We start from the raw sequence: 23,393 nt of genomic DNA, 5'->3' as shown, positions 1-23,393 counted from the left end.
GACCTGATTTCAGCCATAGATTTCGGTAAGTCTTAGACGTAATTAAACAAAAAATCGCATACCGGTTATTGAATGATGATCATAGATTACGATAGTTCCTTATATTTTAGTTTTCCACGATTAATAAAGATATTCATGAAGGAAACAGTGAACGATATAAGCGCGATAACAACGTCCGCGAAGGAAAAGGGGTGCAGCGCTGTCGCGATTCGCGACAGCGCTGCGTGTAGTTACAGCTAACGTAAGGACTTGACGCTGGAAGTCTAGTCTATCACTCTATCATACGGACACCTCCAAATTTCTTGCTTCAGAAGAGGATATCATTGTGGTCATCTATCGTTCTCAACCATTTTGGTACGTCATAAATTTCACAGAAACCACATAGCTATTAGACCACTGTAACCAGTACCAGTAATTAGTAACCGTGGTCAGGGCACCGACTTACGGTAGTGTAGTCCCATATGATTATTCTGGTGTCTGTTGAATATGTATATCGCTCGTGCGCCACGTAGCGGATTGAGACACTGCACTAAATGTTGCAATCCCTCTAAGCTCTACGAAATGTTATAGACGAAACGCTTTGGATGAAGAAGCAGAAGAAGTTGTGTCTATCTTATACAGAGTAACGATTTCCCACTGAACAGTGGATAGATTGCATATCATGATGTCTGGCTAGACAGAAAAATCCGTACCGGTAGTGTGTCCGGAGGAATCTTTTATCATTTTTTTTTTTTTTTTTTTTACTTTATCGGCTCTCCTCCGTAGACAGACGCAGCAGTCTCCGCGGAACATATCCCCGACGACCAGATACAGACCGATATTTCGGTCAGATATCTGGTATGCCACTTGTAACTTTAGTTTAAATCTGATAATTTTCATGGTTAAATTTAGGGTGCTCTCTTTAGTCAACCTCTCTAAATTTTATGTTCCCCTCACCCGGTACCCGGGTCCCCCAGTCACTTACTTCACTAGTCCTGAAGATTTAACCATTAGTAGTAAATTAGTTTAGGGCCTACTAGTAGTAGTACTACTAGTACATTGATGTATGTGACTTAGTAAATTGTAGTGTGGTGCTAGTGCTGCAATCAGCTTACCAATATCAATGGTGTCATGAGATAGAAATATGGGGAAACAGTTCAAATTAAAGCCCCCCCCCCCCCCCCAAGAAAAAAGCCAAACAAAACGTGTGCAGTTGCAGTGTCCTACCTCTGCTCTGCAGAAAAAAAAAGGAAGGAGGAGGTCCCCATTTTTGTTTGTTGTTGTTTTTTTACATTTGACACATTTTCCAAAACAACCAGCCAGCAGCAGAACTAGTTTTCAAGATGTCCGCAAGCATTTTTTATTTTTTATTTTTTTGATTGGACCTCACAAATGAAGAGTTGATGCGGGAGTCTACGTAGAATACAATGCGGTCTTTCAAAAAAAATTAAATATGATCTTTTCTTCCAGAAAAAGAAATCAAAATGTTTGGAAAAAGATTTTTTATAGTTTTTTCCAATTAAAAAAGAAAAGAAAAGAAAAAAAGGAGCCGGCCTCAAAACGGGAAGTGGGCATGGATGCTAAACTTGTATTTTTTTCTTCACCTAAAACATATCAATATGCTACATGTACTGTATAGGCAACTGTGCAATACTGTCTTAACTTAAAAGACAGATAGAGTATGTTCACCAGTAAAAGTATACTTTATGTGTAATATTTTGTGTGTAGGTTGAATATCACAACCACGGTCATGAATGTCAGTCCTGAAATAGTTGAAGTGTAGGCCAGTTGTATCAACCCTTTTTGCTGATTTAGTTTCAGATAATGACTCTGATATGTCTATGATAAAACAAATTTCTCTTGTACCTGTAGTTGGTCTGCGTATATCGTGAGTCAAGAAAGTACAAAGTACTTGCTTTGCAATTTGCTCTGAGAAAGAAGGAGAGTTATGATATATAGCAAATTTAATCAGGGAGAGTTTAATGAATAAAAGAAATGCTCATGATGCCAACATTCGTATAATTTTTCTTCCTCCAGGCACAATGTTACTGCTATGTGTCATTGCATCACCCATTTTGATGGCTGTCCTTCTGTACCTTGCTGTATGCCGCAAGGTGGACAAGGTCCGGCAAACCAAGTTGTCACACCTGAGGCAGCTGGCTCCAGATGGTATCAAACCAGTGACAGTAGGGTTCTTTCATCCATACTGCAACGCTGGTGGCGGAGGTGAAAGGGTGCTGTGGTGCGCTGTCAGAGCATTGCAACAAAAGTGAGTTGTTGTTGTATTCTGCAGTGTCCTTTAAAATCCTTCATTCTTGGAGTACATACAAACTTTCTGACAATGGCATCACGCTACGTTCAAATCAATCTTTGAGCGTATTAATTATCTCAGATTAGACCTCCCCTATGCCAAGATTTGCCCCATTTTCATATGTATTGAAAATATGCATGTAAAGTCTTGACAACGTAGTAATGAACACTACGTGATACAGTAGTGCAATGTTTAATGTAATGTGTCACCATCAATATCGTAAAGTACATGTACGTTTATTACTTGGAATTATTATGCATTCATAAAAATGTACATAGTGAAAGTAACGTTACAATAGATTCAAGCTTCATGATAATTTTACTTTGTGTGCATGTGTGTGTATCAGAAACATAATGTTAGTGACATTGGACAAGTGTAAATGATAATCAATCCAATCCTGTAATTGATCATCAACAATCGGTGTTACTTCTAAGAAATTTCCAAAATTAGATACATGTGTCTCTTTCCAAGATTGCACAAATACTGCAGCTCCTATCCTTTCAATCAATGAGTCTCTATTTGGGGTATGTGTTTTTCACAGTAATGATGGTATACTGATTGATAGGGAAAAGCTTGTAAAAAGTCAGTTTCTATTTACAGCATAGCATTGGCACTTTATAACATTTGATCTCTGTTCTTACCTGAATAATATCAGAGCAACTTTGTCATCAAGTACATTGTACATGTATCATTCATTACATTTTAGTGTAATTGTGTTGCAGCTGCCTTGATGTTTACAAAAAATAAAAAATTGTATGGTTGCTGATAACTATGTTGACACAATTGTGACGTTTACATTTGCTGTAGTTCTTTTCTTCAGAGGGTCACAAAGAGATTTCTTGAAAAAGTGTATGAAGTGAGGTAAGATGTACATTTGTACATATGGAGTAGATATGATTTCAAGTACCTAGAAACTCAAAATGTACATGTATCAGGTTCATGACCAAACTAGAATGCTTTCTTGTCATTCTCACATACTTCCTCTTTTCTCTCAACTAAGTCTTGCCATTATCTCTGAAACTTTGATCACAGGTATCCTCACATCAACTGTGTCGTCTACTCTGGTGACACGGATGCAACACATGAGCAGATAATCCAGAAAGCCAGGCAACGTTTTAGCATCATTCTTCCGAGGCCAGTGGAGTTTGTGTTTCTCCGCCAGCGGTGGCTAGTCGAAGCCAAGACGTACCCATATCTCACCCTCCTGGGTCAGAGCATCGGTTCCATGGTGCTTGGGATGGAAGCTCTTTTCAGTTTTGTGCCTGACGTGTACATTGATTCCATGGGGTACGCATTTACGTTGCCTCTTTTTCGCTTCTTTGGGAAGTGCCATGTGGCTTGCTACACCCATTATCCAACCATCAGCACCGATATGCTGTCAATGGTAGCCCAGCGCACCGCTTCATACAATAATGCTGGATTCGTGGCTCGTAATCCAGTCCTGAGCAAATTCAAGCTGGCATACTACAAGCTGTTTGCCTTCATGTATGGAGTGATGGGAGCAAGGTCTGAAGTCATCATGGTGAATTCTTCGTGGACCTACGGACACATTAAGGACATTTGGGGCGTTCCCGACAGGACCAGCATAGTGTACCCACCCTGTGACACCAAGGAGTTCACCAGCCTGAAAATCATTCCAGATGAGGAGAAAGAAACCAAGATAGTGGCATCAGTGGCCCAGTTTCGTCCAGAGAAAGATCACGCTCTGCAAGTGAAGTCCTTTGCCAAGCTCCTCACAAAGCTTGCTTCAGAGGAGAGAGATAATGTCCGGCTGGAGCTCATCGGAGGTTGCCGTAACGAGGGAGATGAGAGCAGGGTCGAGGCCCTCCGAAACTTGTGCAAAGATCTTGGAGTGGAGCAGAGCGTTGACTTCATATTAAACATTCCATTTGATGATCTGAAGGCTCACCTCGCCGGGGCAACGATAGGAATCCACACCATGTGGAATGAGCATTTTGGCATTGGTAAGGGTTTATTTCTGTTGTTGCCATCATAGATGTTATTGTTTTTGTGGTAGTTGTAGTGATGGTAGTGGTAGTTGTAAATGTGGCTGGGTGGTAGTGGGTGTCATAATATTTGTTGATGTTTTGTATATATTTAATGACTTTGTTACTTTGTATACCTTTAATTAAGAGCAAACATTCATAATCCCAATTTCTCTCAGCATGCCTTTTGTCATTCATCATATAATTTCCCGCATATATGAGAATACCAAAATGACAAAGGAAAAAAAAAGGGGTGGGAGGCAGGGACGGAATGGAAAATGAAGTTGGTAACTTTATCCTGAATAAGTAAAGGTTTGATGAGATGCGGGGGAAAGACACTCGAGATAATGTTTGCTCACTCAGCATGTGCCTCGCCTCACATTACAATGGTATTGTCTTCTGTAATATATAGGTGTTGATTTGTCAAACTTTTTTTTCATGGAATATCAAAGTTTCACCTTCAATGAAGAAAGAAAATGTATTTCTTGTAAATAGCAGTATTGTATTATACAATTTGCTGCACTGAGTGTTCTAATTTTGTTTTTATTTGTTTTTTGATAGAATCACATTTCTTTTCTTTTAAGACACTATGTTTGCATGATTTGTCGAAAATTTGTCTTGATTCAGGTCATAATCCGGATGCACAGCTGTAGGAATATTAATCTTGACATTTGCTTGAATACCTTTGAAATACATACGTGAGTGATATATGAATGCTTCCGGCATTTCTTTCATTTGCTCAACAATTTATTTGTTCTTCTTTGTGTGCATGTGGACTGGTCAAATACAGGTGTAGTCGAGTGCCTGGCAGCTGGTAACATTGTCATCGCCCACAACTCTGGAGGACCAAAGATGGACATTGTGGTGCCTTACGAAGACCAGCCTACTGGGTTTCTGGCAGACACTGAAGAAGGCTATGCCGATGCCATGCTGAAGGTCCTACGAATGACTACTGCAGAAAGGATGAAGATTCGGGAGGCAGCGAGGAAATCTGTTAGTAGATTCTCTGAGAGTGAATTCGATCAAGCTTTTCTGGCAGCTGCTGAGCCACTATTTCTCTAGTCGAAACTTTAAAAGGTTTTTGAATTTATCGACTGCTATGATAGTAAAAACTGTCTGATGATAATGACATTGACATTGGTGATTTATCATGGCAACCAAAATCTACAAATACATGTACAATGTGTTTATGTGAGAAGAATTCACAATTTATATTCTGCAGTGAAGATGGGGCAAAACACATTCTTGCAGGGTCATATGTGCAGTTGTACAGTATTAGCAATGTTGACCTCTTTGATTTTGAAGATTTGCTCCTTTTGGGATGTTATTGAACTTCCTACATAACACTGTAAGTGTAGTGTTTGTGTGTTAACATGCTTGGCACATTTAAAGAAAAAGAATGGAAAAAACAAACAATGAAACAAACCTGCACGTAATAAGTGTGTTAGGACAAGCCCAGTGGCCTAGCTGTAAAGAGCATTAGAGGTACTGTAAAAGTGGATATTTTTGTGTGACTAACTTTTCGCACTCGGCCGGGTAAGAAGAGTTTCGCATGTTTTTAATTCAACGGAATCAAAACAGCAACTACTGGAACATACAGTTGTATGGCAGGCAAATTCGCACTAGTTCCTGGTTACGTGAAAATTTCAACATCGCGAAAATGTCCACTTTTACAGTAACCCGTGTAGTTGACAGTGTGAAATTATGCTGGAGAACTCAGCCCTACTAAGGTACACAATGTATTTGTTCCATATGAATACTTAAAAAAAAAAAATTCATATCTTCACTGGTCATACGTGACACATTCTGTTGTTTTGCTTGCTTCTGGTATTAACGGCTTGTGAAAAGAGATGTGATACTGATCATGAACATTAAAAGAAAACAATGTTTGATCCAACTGTGAACAGCTGCTGGAATAGATGGCTAATTGATGTTAAGTACGATGTATATTCAGTGTGCAGTCAAAATCTGAACATGCAATCCTGTCACAAAGTTTTGAAGCCCTTTTGTAGCTTTCTTTTCATCATTCCTGTTGGCACATGAAAGGTTGTACACAGTGAAGTGATTATTTTTTCCACGATGTTTAAAAAAAGAAATCTTTCATACTGTCTGAAATCTTGCCTCATGATGTAACTCTAAGTATTGATATGGTTCATCTTCTATTTTGAGCACTAAAGATGATGGTTCAGTTGTGTAGAGTGAGAAATCACAGCAGAAATCAACAGAGGTAATTGATGCAATGCATCTATACTTTGGCATTTATTAACATTTTCGTGTGTGCAGCATTTCTGATGATATTGTTACTGTACACGAGTACTGTACTTGTATAACACTGCGATATACACAAGAAATTTTTGACTTCTTGTTGCAGTCCCACTTGAAGACCACATATGGGTAAATGATATAATTCTGTAATGCTACTATAACACCACTTTTCAACAAATGTGATGATTGAAAAATATGTGTCTGTATGAAGATTAAAGTATATTTTGAGCAAAAGAAAAGAAGAAATTTTGTTTTGAAGTTTGAAAGGTGAATTGTCCTGCAAATGTTTTTTTTTTTAATAAAAAAAGATATTTAAACTCAACCCACTCATTACTCTTGACACACTCCCTAAACTTCCCATTCATGAATATATACTTTAAACTAGTTATATACAGTACTGTATATATATGTATATATATATATATATATATATATATATATATATACAGTAATATATATATATCCCTAGTTGGCACCTTAGGGAGACATATTGGGGGGAAGTGTCTTCATTAGGGAGACAACTGGTCTTTAAGGAGACAATTTTCGTGTCTCCATTGCGTAAATTGCCACTGAACATGTATTTTAAAATTTTCATATAAAACAAATGGAAATGTCTTCCAAATGACCCATCTAGGAGTATATTTTGTTTATACAAATTGTATTATACTATGCATATATATTTATGTGTGTGTGTATATGAACACACATGCATATCTATGTTATGTTTTAAAACCAATTTTCTTTTGAAAGTTTATTTACAATGTAGCGCCCACATTCTTTCTGTTTCTGATTTAGATTTGCATATTTTCCTTTCTACATGAGATTAATTTTATTTCATTTGAATGTTAGGAAACAAGAAAATTGTAAATATCACAAAACCAATGCAATGTCTCACCTTTTGCAGTGACAGATCACACATCATACACTGGTCACTTGAATACTGCTCCCTCACACTTCACAAGTGTATATCGGAGACTCCAACTCTCCCGTTTTCGAAGGGAGATCTCCCGCCAACAACCCACTTTTGCAAAATCTCCTGTTCTCCCGCTTGAGATCTAATTCCTCCCGCCCTGGCTCTGTGTCTCCCGTTGGAAATGATTTTGTTACTTATTGCTACTGTATGTTGAAAAAATAAGCCTTAGATAGCACCAGAGAGCATCTAGAACCCTAGGAACTTCGCGCTTTGCACACATGAACTTGGAGTCTCCCATTTGCTAGGGGTTTCGGGCGGGAGAATCTCCAGATCAGAAGGTGCTTGGGGTTGGAGTCTCTGGTATATTTCTGATGCATTGTATTGCTTGACAACATATAAATATTCAGCAGACAAGATGCACAGGTTTACTGTTAATAAGTGACTATCTTTATTGATATCAAATTACATATATTACGTACCCCTCATAATTCATATGATTGAAAGACAAATGTCATGATTCAGACAGGTGTTCACATTGAAGTTAAATACATCTATACTATTACTAGTCAAGCACCTTGATGCAAAACTTATACTTTTTGACATCACACTATTACAGCGCACTCATGTTACAACGAACATAGTACAGGTATGAGGAAATATTTGTTACAAAGAAGTAAAAAAATCAGGTCCCAGAATTATCTGTCGTATCTATGTGTATTATACTGTCTGGCTAAATTGAAATGTCAATATATTTACTATTTAGTATAATGTAATGAAAGAAAACTGTCAATCCAGAGGACTTTGTTGTAACGGGAGTCGTCTGTATTTGTACATCATACAGTCAACCTTGCCTATGTTGAATCTATTTGAACTGCAGAAATAGTTTTGACTTAGAGAAAAATGTATCAACTTATGAGGGATCAAATCAATAGAATACAAAGAGAAGAGGACTTGAAAAGACCTTTGACTTAGGAGATTAATCGACTTAAATGCGAGGTCGACTTAAGCAAGGTTGAAGGTATATGACATAAGAAAACTTGTATGCTTTATTTCGCAAGGCACTTCGTATCATCAGCACGTTTAGAGCAGCCAAGAAACATTCATAACCAATCACAAGTGACCAAAATATTGCCACTGTACATGTAACTGCCAGTCCTGCAAATCAAACTTGAAAAATCTACTTGAAATAAAGTGTGGTTCTGAACTGATGTTACACATTGAGTTTGATTTACATTTCTTAATATCTAGTACAATCTTACAAATTATATTTTCATAATTTCTGTCTACACATTCATATGCATCACAAAATACATTTGGTCATTCATACATGTATCTCCATTTCTTGTTACATGGTACAATGTTTATTGGACCACAATTTCTCCAGGACTTCTGGATGTGACAATGATACATAAATATTATTCATACAGTGTAAATCTTGAATTGTCTGCTCTAGAGAATAGTTAGTAGTGCAGTGGAGTTGTAGACATGTTTTCAGATTAGCCTTTAAAGCTTGTGACACCTAATCATCCACAATCACTGTGCTTACTGGGTGCCTACTGAGACTTGGTGATGCAGATTTCAAATTACTGCAGATGTGCTGTTAGTCTGTGGTGGTTCCATTGACCCGCAGCCCCCACCTGCAAAAATATTCCTCGGCCCCTGGTAATGCTTGAAAAAGACAGATGAAGCCAATCAGCCCACCATTGGTTTTCTAACAACTTTGCCTTCAGCATCGACAAAGATGCGCACACGGTCTTCGCGGAAATCCATCGTGACCATATGGTCTGCGGGGATGATGTCTACGTGCTGTGTGTTTGAAAAACCAAAGGAGAGAAAATGGTGGAGAATTGATATCACAAGACAGTTAAAGGCACACATCAGTCTGCATAGCTTGCCTACCCCGCAATGCTCTGTTATAATGACAATACAGTGCACTCTCATTATAACATAGTCCTCTGGACCAGTGGTTTTCTAACGTTATATCAAAATTTTGTTACAGCTGAACAGTACAATACATAAAGATATACGAGTATAGATGATCATTTTTGGACCGTAATTTGTTACTTCATTGTAACGAGAATATTCTTATATCCATCTTCATTATAACGGGTGTGCATTGTCCCATACATGTATGCCTGGGCTGCTAGCAGCTGAAAACCAAAAAAGGCACAATGATTAAATAAAAAAAATACAAAATAAATGATAATAATAACAATGATAACAATGATCATAATTTATGACAATAAAAAAGATTGTAAGATAAAACCATATTGTTCAAAAACTGAAAAAATTGCACATACTGCACATGCTACATCAAATTTCAGCGAGAGAGAGAAAAAAAAGCATCTTTTTTCCTAGTTTTGATGAATACAAAGAAATTCAAAATATTGCAACATTTTAGTTGGCTGTTCTGATACAGGTGTATCATATTGATCATTATAATTTACTATCAATATCATTGTATATATATCCCTGTGAGAAGGCAATAATGGCCATTGCCTGAAGTACAGAAAAATTAAGACATCAAAATACATATATCCATAAGTGGTACAATAACGGACTGAGAATTCTAAACTTTATTATTTCAAAGATGTAGTGAGACCCAATTAACCGTTGCAAACATCCAACATACATGTATATATGATGAAAAAAGGTCCAATGTTTTACAAAATATGTACAGTGCACTCCCGTTATAACAAACACGGTTATAACGAAATTCCGGTTACAACGAAGTAAAATTTAGGGCCGCAACATTGTCAACTCTATGTATTTTTATTGTTTATTCATTCGGTTATAACAAAATTTCGATATAACGAAAGAAAATTGCCGGTCCCGAGGACTTCGTTACAATGGGAGTCCACTGTATATGAAATTACACCATTTGATACAAAGTTCAGTTAGTACAGAATATTTGCTACCAAACTGTAACTGCTAAGTACAATTTTCTTCTCATAAAATTAATGTCCATCGTACTTTTTGCTGAAATTACGGCTGAAAACTGACCTTTCAGCCAAGTTCCATATCTTTGCCCTTGACCCATGACCTGCCATTCCTTCTACACCACATACTCATTGTTCTCTTTTTATCAAATTATACATTGCACTCCCATTATAGCGAACACGGTTATAATGAACTTCCAGTTACAACAAAGTAAAAGCACTGGCCCCAACATTATCTGCTCTATGTCTTTTTTATAGTTTATTTGTTCGGTTATAATGAAATTTCGATATTACGGAAAAAAACTACCGGTCCCGAGAACTTTGTTATAACAGAAGTCCACTGTATTGGCACCAGATGTTCAAAGATACAGTTGTATGTTTTCACTGACGAGTTATTTCTCTAGCTGAATTTCAAAAAGCCTTTGAACTTGATCTTGGACATTTCAACCAAACAACTTCATAATAACTGCCTGAATTCTTTCACTTCCCATCAAATTATATCATGACATGACACTACTACCTGCAAGTATGTTTGAAATAAAAACATTCTGCTAAAGCTAAGGAACCTTTCATGTCGTTGGGACAGAGGCAAAAACGTCGGGTGAGAATAAAAGGGCATTAAGTTGCCACTAAATCCATAGTGTTCGAGGCAACTTAACGCCCTTCTCATTCTCAGCCGACGAAAAAGAAAAGAAAAGACAGGACAAAATCCTTATAAATGGGGGAGAGTTACAACTTACTTTTAGATCTGGCCTGGCACTCATGATAGCAGTCTTTGCCTCTTCCCCTGTCTGTATGAAGGCAATGCATGAAAATAAAACAGCAAGCACAATATTGTATTCACTAGAAGCTAATTATCTGCAGAAGGCAATAATCTAAAACAGTCATATCTGCATGATAACAACAGTAATGACATCAAATACAGCTACAAAGATGTTTACCGTAAATCTTAAATGCAACCCAAAGCCCAAAACATAAAATGCTTTATGCTTCTGTAATTAATGATGAAAGTGAGAATCGATTTCAAATCCAACTTGTTCACTTCAAACAACAAAAATATTTCTCCAGCAAAAAAATACCAAATTTCTCAACTGCTCTTCACTCTTTCCATATTAAGACAGAATATTACAGTCACTCCAATTCTTTGACAGTTTTTGACACACACTTTGCCCCAGGGAGAGCATTGTTGTAATAACAGTACAGAGTGCAAATCAGGGTAAAGTCAGACAAAGCAGATGGGATGTGACCATTTTGAATTTCATTTATCATCTGATATTGTATTTTGTGGGCACTTCAACACTACAGGCTGGGTTGCTTCACCGTATACAGACCTCCCAACCCTTCTGACTGAAAATTAGGGATGATTTGGCTAAAAAGTACGACTGAATGAGAATTCCCAGTAGGAGTGTGTCGTAAAATTATTGAAATAGGAAACTCTACTACTTAAACTGGGCTGGGAATGGTCAAAATTCAGAGTCTTTCCTCCAAATTCAGAATAACTGGAAGGTCTGCGTATGTCTCCTTCCTTTTATTTATTTATTTTTTTTTGAGTGTTTCCTTTTTTTTTGGGGGGGGGGGTGGCACTGATACTGTAAAAATTAATTTCATATTGATTTCTGTCTTGTTTTCAGTATTTCAGTATATAAAGACATTTACTAAAATGATTGTTTGATGATGCCTTTGATTTTAGTTTAAAATGTGTACATTTATTTGTGACCTCAAAATTCACACCAAGGCATGGATAGTGTATCCTCTTCATTGAAGAAGAGTACTGATGTAATGTTGAAGGCAAGAGGATGTGTTTCTGTACAGAAAAAAATTGAAAATCACTAAAATCTAATGGATAAATAAAACAAAACATATGAGGACTACTCAAACATTTTCACAAAATATAATCACTCCAAAGATGTTGATTTGTTCACTTGTTCAAAATAATGTTTATAATATTGCTGCACTATTTTCATAAAATAATGATATTCCTTTTTTTTTTTGTCAAGGTAAAATCTACTTTGAATCCATGACCAACATAAAGACTCAGGAGTACAGAGAAATTTGACATAAGAGTCAGAGCCTCATATTACAGGATGAACATCTGGTTATAAGGCAGGAACATTCACGAATCTTACATGAAAGCATTGAGGCACAGCTGTCTATGGCTCTGCTATTAAACCTTGAGGATGATTTATAGCATGCTTGGCTTACCTTTCCCACAAGTTCTGGCCACTTTGTGACTTGTGCCATGCTTTTCTTTGCCTGACTTTCAGCGACAAGAAGGGATGACAGGGCACACAAGACTGCAACAAGTAGTACGCCTCGCATTTGGCCACTATTTTATCGTCGTCCAAAGTTGAAACTGTTCAGAGCAAGTTTACTACCAGAGTTTACCTGTAAAATCAAGCAGTAAAAATGGGCTCATACAGCAGGCACATCACTTTAAGTACGAGTATATACCCTACTTCCAAGTCTGTGAGTGTGTGTGCATGGGGGGGGGGGGGGGGGGGGTGGTACAAGGTCTAATCTAATTTGTCAATACAAAGAGCTTGAGATTATGACAGCAAGTGCAAACACATGTCAATGCAGAGAGCTAAAATAATTTCAGGATGGGATATGACACGCTGCCATTGGTGTAAGACCTGCTGCAGTAATGCAGTGACTGAAATATGAGGGATATGAGGGATTTTCCGATTACACATTTTTTTCCCTCTTTGAATGAGGAAACTGCAGGAAAGGAAAATAGAATCAGGCCATTTGAATGATAGAACAATGCACACAGCAGAATAATCTGAAAAGTTCTTCTATGAAACCGAAATCTAAAATCCTTCCTTATTTCTTACAGTAAGGTCATGTTAAAAAGTGACATTGAAAATTATAAATATTCAGGCAGTTTAACAAAATGCAGCAAATTGCTGAAATTTTTCTTTTTTCCTGTTTATAATATTGATATAATTTGTAAACATGACTTCAAATGACATGAAGAACATGCTTACCATGAATGTAGAAGCATACAAACGTACACACACACACACACACATGCATTGATGCGTATGTGTGTAATACATGCACACCAGTTACCCCACATGGTGAGAAGTACAAATGTTTTGTTTGATTTCAGTAGGGGAGAATTGTGACGCATGTGAACAGCAAATCACAGAAATCAAATCTTTCTTTCAAAAACTGACTGCGAGATATTTTGCAAAGAAAAAAACGGAACATCCATTTCCTTGATCCAAAGCAAAGACAATCTGACTTCCTTTTTTTTTGGGGGGGGGGGGAATACGTCACAAAATCATTTTATACACCCATTTTTTACTGGCCATCTTTACAAATACACTACCACATTCCAACATGTCATTTGTGGCTAATGGCTAATCACTAAATAGTGATCTGGACAGCAATATCTATTATCATTTCATCTTTACAGTTCAACAGATATTACTCCTTTGAAAAATAAACAGAAGAAATGCCAGCAGGTGCAATATATTCTATCAGCTTGTCTCTGAAGTAATTGCTTTATGGGGGACATCTGATACAATTAAGAGTTAATATTCAACCCATCTTCCCTGATGCAATACAAAAGTAAACAACCTTTTGTGTGTGTGTGTGTGTGTGTGTGTATGAGTGTGTTCATTCCATTCTCGTATTTCTCCTTCGCATCATGAAACCTGGCTCAGCTGTGATATTTCCATGATTTTTGCAGCACTATCAAAAGCATTTTGGGTGGAAGACTATTTATTATCAAGTTTAATATCATCATCACTATTGTTTTCAAGAACTTAAAAATGCTAACTACTGACTTGCTTATTCTTTTCATTCTCAGTCTTATGCTCATCATCATCATCCTCACCATCATCATTTACATGTGTATACACACTAAATTCACATGTATGGTATTCACAAGTCTTGGGTAAACCAATTAAGGATTGGGCACCATATTGTGCAATTAAGATGGAAGAGAGCTACAATGATAATGAAAATGAACAACACTTATATAGCGCTTAATACTCGTTTCTAAGCGCATTAATCCAGAAAAAAAAAAATGTAGCTCTGTATATATATATTGAGGTAAGATATTGTAGATCAGCATTATGTACACATATCAAAAAAACAAACAAACGAAGACTGGCAGTCTTTACTGTGAATTTAGTTCATCCTCGGACATGTCAACCTTCACAGATTGCTCGTTTATCATCAAAGTTTCCTTGCTAACTTTTCATTAACGAACTGCACATCAATCGATGTAAATTTTTCATCAATATTGCTTTTATAGTAATTGTCGAATCTTAGTATTTACAACATGTATAGCAGTATCTGCACAATGGGTTGCTCCCTCTTTTTTTTTGCTATTTAAAACAAAAGAAATAAAAAGAAAAAATGGGGGTGGGGGCATGTACGCCCCCTTTAAATAAGTAAAGGCGCCTCCCCTTTACGAAATTCCTGGATCAGTCTCTGTCTATACCATAGACTCATGTCAGTAGACAGAACTGACACAACTTTGCTGACAAGACATTCCACCTACACAGGTATGAGGCAGATGGCACTGAAGAAAATCAAAGTTGTGTTGGGAGGAAAGGGTTCTGCAGTATTGTCGGAATTGTAGGTGATGTCCTCTGGTCACACACACAAAAAAAGAAAAAACAAAAACAAAAGTAAAGGTGGAGCAGTGGAGTGGTAATTTACATTGACAATTTTGTACAGCATGGTGGCCTCGCTGTGGCCTCGTCAGTCACGACTCATAGAGAGACTACTGCTGCACTTGTGTGGCACTGTGCTTTTGTGTGTAATCAGCCTACACAAATCTCGCTGCATGCTACTGGACCATTTCAATCTATATGACCCTGCACCACAAAACCAACAAAAGGTCACCAGACATGGATTTCTAGAGGATATCTATTTCTGAGGGCAGATTGTAATCTTGAGTAGACCTTAAGCTTTAAAAAAAAGTCTGTTCAAATGGACTGTCCTCACTTATCTAAAATGGAAAGGAAGCACAAACTGTGGAAAAGTGTGTAATGAGCAAAGAGGCTCTGAATGTAGGCCCTATAGGATCTATTCAAGTGTTTCATCTCACCAGCTGTGCTCTGTGCAATGAATGGGACCAAAAACAGTCCTGGGGACTGTTTCATGAAACTTTTTGTCAGTGATTTACACTGACAACTGTTAAAAGCTACTGAAATCCTTGTGTCTGATTGGCTGATAGCAAAGTTGTCGGTGAAAACCTCCGACGAACTCGTTGATGAAACGCCCCTCTGATGTAAAAAGCCATTGCAACAACAATGAAGAGCTTATAGGATTAAGCTGCAACTGAGCATGCTTTGTTCACACATTCTATCCATGATGAATACCAACCTTCCAGCAGTAGCATCATCCTCTCAAAAGGTATTAGAGTTGAAAGTGAAGAGAGTGTATTAAAGGATTTTTGAAAAAAAAAGGGACATCTATGACATACCCTCGACACACAAGTTTTCTAGGAAAATTGCAAAAAAGACAAACACACTATTTCCCATTCGTTTTATGATCCCTAACTGCAGAATAATGTAGAGGAAGAACTGTTCTTTCAGAAAACATGAAAAACTCAAGATTGACTAGATCTCGGTTGACCTGTCTTACCTATTTTGAGTGCTCATGTAAAATCAGGAAATGCAACTTTTTGTTGGTTTTGTGATGCACGGTCACCTATACCCTAGGCAGGGTGCTTCATTTACAGATTGCATGAAAAGAGAAGTTAAGTGAAGTGTGCTTTATTTACTCTTCTTGCGCCAGATTGGACGTGGAGTTTCCAGCTGAAGTTTTGACAAAGCCTTTGAAAGGGCGATTCCAAGGTACACATACCTTGTTTTGACATTAAAGGACAAGTTCACCTTCAAATACATGTAGATTGAGTGAATGCAAATAACATGTAGATTGAGTGAATGCACGGTCCCTGGGTTTGACCCAACGATGATGAGCATCGTCCACAAGGCGCAAAGCGACATTGTCAGTGAGCTACGTCAATTTTTTTTTAGCTATTTGAACCCCCGTAAGTGATGTTTTCCTGGCATCTACTAATGCAATGGAGACCATAAAAAGCAGTCCATAGTCCATACCATGATAACGTCTTAGTCTTACTCTTAGATCAAGTAACATTTTAATACACAGTTAAATCCAGAGTTATCATGTGTTTGGTTATTATCAATAAGTGACCTGATGAGTTGAATATTAAATACTAGGGTCGAGGGGGGGGGGGGGGTTAAACCCCCGAACCCAACTCCCCTACATCCGCCACTGCACTGCATACTGTACACGCCAACCCACGAAGCCCAGTGGCACAAACAACATAACCAGATAAGGTGCAGCCGGGTAGCCCGGGTTCCCGTAGCACCCTGGTAACACTGCGGCCTTACACGGCGTCCAGTCCGTAGTGCACAACATTTACAGCGACAGGGCTGTGTACCGGTATAGTCAATTGTTGAGGTATTTATAAACGAAGGAAGTTTGTGACAAAACACTACTACTACTCACCTACTGATGTATCATCAAAGTCAATCAGAGTATCGCACGTCAGAAAACGTTACTTGTCACTGTCAGTCACGTAATTCGTAGAATGACTGTGTGGTACAGAGAGGTCACGGGAAACGACAACTCCCGTCAACTAACGTTACAGCTGTATGTCGGGAATGGGTACTCGGGATTCTCCCGGGGAGCGAGCGGATCCCTTCTATTCATATCGATATACCACAACCACTACGATAGAGGGCAGTACATCCGGAAAAACGAAAAGCGCTCGATAAGCCATACATTAGGTTAGATGATCTACAAGCAAATAAGATCGTCATGTTCAGGTGTGAGTTTCTTCAATAATAAATGTATTGTTACCATGCAATAGGATTACCGTCTTGATTCAAGCCGTCTTTGTTATGAGCATGTACTCACCCGCCGATCCTCATCACCCCTCAAAGTCTGTCAGTGTGAGTCAGGGTATCAATCCATTTTCTGTTTGTTTCTCCTCATCCATGGCCATGGTCCACTTTCACCTTCACATTTCAAGCTTATTAGGTCCTAAATGTCAGCTAAAATGCATGTTATAACAATATCTAAATTTGATAGAAACACAAAGTATCTTGCAACTTATATCATCATGGTAGAATCATGACGAGACGGGCCTATACAATTTATGAAAAATGATAACATATAAAATAGTCTGACTTTCGCTTGATTTCTTTGTCTACACAGACATTGGCTCCCATAACGGCAAAGTCCGAAACATATATAAATACTTGTGAATTTTAATGCATTTCTTTGTTCTTGTTTTTCATTTCCAGGTGTTGAAAATGCATTCTAAAATTTACAGGATAAGGAAGTGGTGTACATGTACCACCTTAACTCTTTTAATAGCTACATCTTTCTCTGTACATTATTTTTGTGTAGGTTTCATTAAATGTATGTCTGGGATAGCACATGCCATGACACAATAGCAATTAAATCGCCCGCGTTGTATGTTATCCCTAGGGTGTCCTGTCAATTCAATTCAATTCAATTCAATTTATTCAAAAGCCAAACATAAATAACAAGATAACACAAACCGCTGATATAAAAATTCACATGGTTTTTAGGACCCCCGAAAGAAGCAATGCTTGTGAGTGGGGCCCTGTGCAAGGTACAAATAAGTTGGACTCAGCAGCACAAAGGCCAACCGCCAATGATGTAAAGTGACATTCCTCATCACAATAATAATAATCAGTTGAGTGAACATTCAGATCAGTCACTGAAACCACCGACAGCAGACCAAGGTACCACGTAAGTTCACACACTAACACTACAACATGGCAAGTACATATCAGAACAATAGGTGCCTACATAGGGGCCTAAATCCCTTTAGAGAAAAAAAGAGTATTTTGCTGAAATTGATGCATTCCAATGTCCTTACACTGTGAGCTACAGTATACATTGTATATACTTTGACAAAGAATGAAAAAAAAGGAGAAGCAACTTGCCTGTAGGCTTAGGCCTACACCTCACAACATATAAATCAACCCGAGCACGGGTCGTCCCTCAAGTATAAGTACCAAAGATACCACAATAGATCTGGGAAAATAATTATGAATAATAGGCCTATCCCACACAATCCTGTCAGGTGTGGATGGACACACGTACTTTCTTTTGAAATTTCTTTTGCGGCGTGGAGTCAGAAAACACGTGAGTAATTAATGTTTCAAGTTTTTTTGTGACACAGTCGAATTCTTCCTTTCATCTTTGCATCTGAGCGGAATTTGGGAGCAGATAAACCCCCAAGCTCTTACAAATCTTAGGACTGGAGTGAAATGAGTCGGTCTTCTTAAATAATATGTTATGAAACTTGAAACACACTGAATATTTCGTTTATCTTGTATAATGTCTTGATTTTTTTGTTATTCTCGACAGCGTACTAGCATTTCAGTGGACAAGAACTGGGCCCTGTTTCATAAAGTTGTTCGTAAAGTTACGAACAACTTACGAGCAACTGATGATCAGTTCTTGTGCTGAATTATTGAAATTCTGATAAGTATAGCACCTCAAAACTGATCACCAGTCGCTCTTTAAGTTGTTTGTAACTTTACGAACAGCTTTGAAAAAGGGCCCAGGATACGTTTCTGTAGAGATCTTAACGCCCTCTATTATCGCATCATATATGCATATCACTCGATGTCATGTGCCCTGTCCTAAATTTACTACCCGTGCATTGCCTGCACATAAGATTATATTTTCCGCTGATGAGGCTTTTCAGAACTTCGTCTTTGTCAGTATTGAAATCAAGTGGGCTCCAAAATTTCCTCACTCCAGTCCCGATCCATTCGGATCCAATGGTTTCTCTTCTTTTGTTCCACTTATATTACGTATACTGACAATCAATAATCACCAACAATGTTTCATGTTCTACATTTTGCTCAACACAGCCCTGTCTCTACACAGACAGTACTGATGAACCGTCTGCATTGGTCGGCCTATAAATTTTACCAAGATTGTGCTATATTATTATCATAATGTGTTGAGTGGGATGGCATCATCCTGACAAGAGTATAAGGGAGTTAGTGCTTGATTTAGAAACACTATGTGCTCTTTGCATGGTTCCATTTCTTTCCCTTGCTCCCTCCTCTTTTTTCCTCTCTACCAAACACTGCCACCCCATATGTTCTTTGAAACTTTCTCTTTACCAATTTTATCAGCAAGATGTGTGGAAAGGTGAGTAATGATGAGAAAGCCCCACTGTCATTTTCTTTTACACCATTGTTTAATAATTGAAGTACCCTCACAGGCCCTATTATAACTAAGTGTAAATGAGATTCTGTGTCGAAGCCATTCTGTTAATTTGTCGTGTTACTATAACATGGCCAATTGTGTTTCTGTTTGAAAACCACAGAACTTTTCAGTTCTGTTGTGTTGGAAACGCAGGACAGCAAAGAGAACTTATGGACACATGAAGCCACCGTATGGATGTGAGGTGGCCTCACTGACAGGTAGGTCAGTGGGTGGCCTTGATTAGCCTTTTATACTGCCCTCTTTTGTTGGGGTCAATAAAACACGGCCTATGAATTTACCTAACAGATCAGTGGACGTACCAACGAATTTACACTCGGTCTATTTCCTTGTGGGCACATTTCACCGTTTCCTTCATGTCTTTTGTAATGTCAATATCATAACCACGGTTCTTTTTTTTTCTGAAGGTCGACTCTATCAATTAGTCCATAAAAAAGTAGGAACTGTGGAATCTATTTCCTGAGGGAGAGGGGTAGCTGTAGTGAATTTTCTCTGTGTTCCTTATTATAATTTGCTATAAAATCACAATTAGACATCAAAATGCAGAATGAATAAGGTTAATGAGTCCATTTTGACTACATTTTGTGTAAATGAAAGTGCACGCATCAGGACTGGTCAGATGGTTGTAAAACGCTGATACAGACCTGCGCTGATAATATACCAAGATCACACTTCTCGATCCGGAAACATGCATGATGCGTTTAGACATCAACCGATTACTTTCTACGAGGTTTGCATCCCTGATAGCTTGAGATTACGCTGCACATTAAAACCATTTTATTTTGCAAATTAGGCCATTCTTTCAATTTTTGTCAACTTTTGGTTAATTATTTTGGCACATCATGCTGGGTGTAAGTGTATTTTCACTGGAATATTAAAGGCAAAACATAATTCCCATAATAATAATGACTGCAGAATTGTCGATTTTTTGCTCTAATACGTGTGTGTGCATGTGTGTGTTGTGTGTGTGTGTGTATGTGTGTGTGTGCGTGTGTGTGTGCGAGTGTTATGGGTAAGTTATAGTGTTCACTATAGGTCAACCGACTTTAAGTAACTTCAAGGCCTATCAAGTCTGGATGCAACAGTTCCAGGAATCATCGTTAAGAGGTTCAATAATATTTACTTTACAACCACAGAGATAATGGCAAAATTCCCTTCTTAATCATTTACTAGGAGTACTTTGAACGTCTATTACAAAAGGAACCTCAAGAAAAATACTTTCCGGTCGACTGAAAATCTTGGTCAAATATTGTCTTACGATAAGATTTTTCGTCACCGATTAAAATTTAACGTAACCTTTGGCAAGATGCGGATAGTATATCGGTATATGCGGATAGTATATCAATGTAAAGCGAAATCAGAGTGGATTTGTCTTCAATAAACACAATAATCGCACCAATATGCCTAGTTATGTGTACTTATAGGTGCAACGTGACTCCTAACTACGTAGGCCTTCCCTGTAGATGACATTATGTCTGAATGTTTATCCTCTATTATATATTTACATCCATCACTTTTTTTTTTCGCATTCGTGTACGGGGTCCGTGATCATAATGTTTAGGATTGCATGATGCCATTGTTCACCTTTTGTCACTTATGTGTTTACCTGTAGAAGGCATGCAAGTTTTAGACGATCATAATCAAGAATGCAGTGACTGCTTACAAGAAAGTTTTGAAAGTGTGTTGAATACAAATTTCATGTTTGACAGGTATAAACTCCTTGCTGAGGACGTAAATCATATCTTGCCCCATGAGTATGATAATGCCACCAAAGATGTCATTACAAGTAATCAGAGAGTTTTATCTATATTGTGCACTTCAACTGTCGAAGTATTATTATAATATCAAGAAAAGTTTTGACAATCCGACCAAAATTCTTACCAGTATATCGAATTCTTTCTCTTTCATAGCATTAACAGAGACCTGGCTGTGCAAACATGAATCAATTACAATACCTGGCTACACATTTATTGGATCAGGTAAAATAGGAAAAACAAGGAGGAGGAGTTGCATGTATGATGCAGAGTATAATATTCGATACAAGAGACGGGAGGACCTGGGGTGTTTCATAAAGCTGTTCGTAAAGTTACGAACAGCTTAAGAACAACTGGTGATCAGTTCTTGTACTGAATTTATATGGAAATTCTTAGCACATCAAAACTGATCACCAGTTGTTCTTAAGTCGTTCGACATTTTAAAAACAGCTTTATGAAACACCCCGGACATTTTTAATGATCACATTGAGACAATTGCTGCCAAAGTACAGTGCAATTATGTAAATACAATCCTTGCCATAGTTTAGTCCTGTAGACCTCCAGGCAGCGTGGACAGCGTGAAAAATGGGATTGTGCTTGAGGCGGCCCGAAATTATTCTAAATTGTCATCAAATTATGCTATCACGGAAGGAAAAGAAAAAAAACCTGTGACCTGACAATAATAACTAATAAGAAAAGGATCCGCATATTTTTTCATCCTTAGTATAATCAACACTATCCTTATTATCATTATCACCATCCTCATCAACATATTTATCGATATCACCACCATCATCATTATACAATGTATCATCATTATTGTCCTCCTCCTCATTACCCCCCCCCCCCCCCCCACACACACACACACGCACACTTCCACTCACCTGTCATACCCCATTTAAACGCACCGGGTCTGATAGGCAGCTCTCTTACCAGCTTCTATGGTATAAGATCCCGTTCTCTCTTACTTTTTGCGGATGTTTGCAGATATATTGGTTACTTAATACGACTAAGTGCTCTCAGCAGTCACAGAGCATTATCATATTCAGTCGCCAGACACCACTCCTGATAGACATTGAGCCTTCTTCAAAACGAGAAAGAGAGTGAGAAAAAAACCCCCTCAAACTTTCAAGTGTCTAATCTGTGTTAAGATCCGGGTTAATGCCTGATCATTGGTTTGGAAACTTTATGAGGTAAACTGTGGGCTGATATTAGGTCAACCATAGCTATACCTCTACGAGGTCAACACAACGTTGTAAACTTTCTTTTTCTTTTTTCTTTTTTTGTAAACGTAAGTTTATGTGATGGTAATAATTACGGTAGTGACTTTTCTTTTGTCTTTGGATCAGTAAGCACAGATTTTGGGGCGCTGTGGCATAGTGGATAAGACTCTCGACTCCCGATCGGAGGACCCGAGTTCGAATCCCGCCCAGTGCTTACGTCCTTGGACAAGATGTTTTTACCCATTTTGTCCCTCTCGACCCAGGTGTATAAAATGGGCATACCTGGCAACGCTAGGGTAATAATGATAGCAGGGCCCTCTGGTAGAGCAGTGGCAACACTGAAGAGGCTATAGCCTGGGTAAATAAGACCTTATTATTATTATCATTATGATGCGGTTTCTTCGTTACTCTATTTGGATAGGGATAGGGATTCAGCAAGTTTATTGTCTGTATTCCCAAAACAGCCCCCCATAAAAAAGAAAAGAAAAACGGATGCTCACTAAAAAGAAAAAAACACACGAAACATTACTATTGAAGTGATAAACGCGGAAAAGAATTAAGTAACCGATTATCATAAAAACTTGGAAGTTACATATACATTAACGGAAAAGAGAAACTTTACACAATGTGGTAAAATGAACCAATAACTATTGAAAGACTCCTTATTTTTAGTGGAGTCGCGGCTAATGTCGGTCCTGGCAACTTATGGGCACATTACTTGTTCGCTAATGACATAGAATAACTGGTCCATTTG

At 38.0% G+C, this 23,393-nt stretch overlaps 1 protein-coding gene and 1 long non-coding RNA gene across 2 annotated transcripts; one reads left to right on the top strand and one right to left on the bottom strand.

Annotated features, from left to right (window-relative positions):
* The first annotated feature begins 238 nt into the window (after window positions 1–238).
* Window positions 239–5,448, top strand: LOC139733029 (GDP-Man:Man(3)GlcNAc(2)-PP-Dol alpha-1,2-mannosyltransferase-like). The gene is made up of 4 exons (XM_071643872.1): window positions 239–354; window positions 2,017–2,248; window positions 3,323–4,254; window positions 5,066–5,448. Exons 2-4 carry the CDS (start codon window positions 2,022–2,024, stop codon window positions 5,335–5,337), a joined length of 1,431 nt encoding a protein of 476 aa, XP_071499973.1. The 5' UTR covers window positions 239–354; window positions 2,017–2,021; the 3' UTR covers window positions 5,338–5,448.
* A 3,454-nt stretch (window positions 5,449–8,902) lies between these two features.
* LOC139733028 (uncharacterized) lies at window positions 8,903–17,021 on the bottom strand. Its single transcript, XR_011711059.1, has 4 exons — window positions 16,891–17,021; window positions 12,595–12,777; window positions 11,133–11,183; window positions 8,903–9,259 (listed from the first exon to the last, which is right to left on the bottom strand). It is a non-coding gene; the product is annotated as an uncharacterized lncRNA (long non-coding RNA).
* Between the last annotated feature and the right edge of the window lie 6,372 nt (window positions 17,022–23,393).

Source organism: Diadema antillarum, unplaced genomic scaffold (genome assembly GCF_040938485.1).
Source record: "Diadema antillarum isolate AM-2024a unplaced genomic scaffold, OU_Dant_1.0 seq00000460_RagTag, whole genome shotgun sequence".
Taxonomy (NCBI): Eukaryota; Metazoa; Echinodermata; class Echinoidea; order Diadematoida; family Diadematidae; genus Diadema; species Diadema antillarum.
The sequence above is the reverse complement of the archived record's forward strand: the minus strand, read 5'-3'. Positions and strand labels throughout refer to the sequence as shown.

Excerpts from the sequence above, each read along its gene's own strand:
- LOC139733029 (XM_071643872.1), top strand. The coding sequence starts at position 2,022 with ATGTTACTGCTATGTGTCATTGCATCACCCATTTTGATGGCTGTCCTT. Across the intron at positions 2,249-3,322 it reads GTCAGAGCATTGCAACAAAA|GTATCCTCACATCAACTGTG; the intron begins GTGAGTTGTTGT and ends CTTTGATCACAG. Across the intron at positions 4,255-5,065 it reads GAATGAGCATTTTGGCATTG|GTGTAGTCGAGTGCCTGGCA; the intron begins GTAAGGGTTTAT and ends GGTCAAATACAG.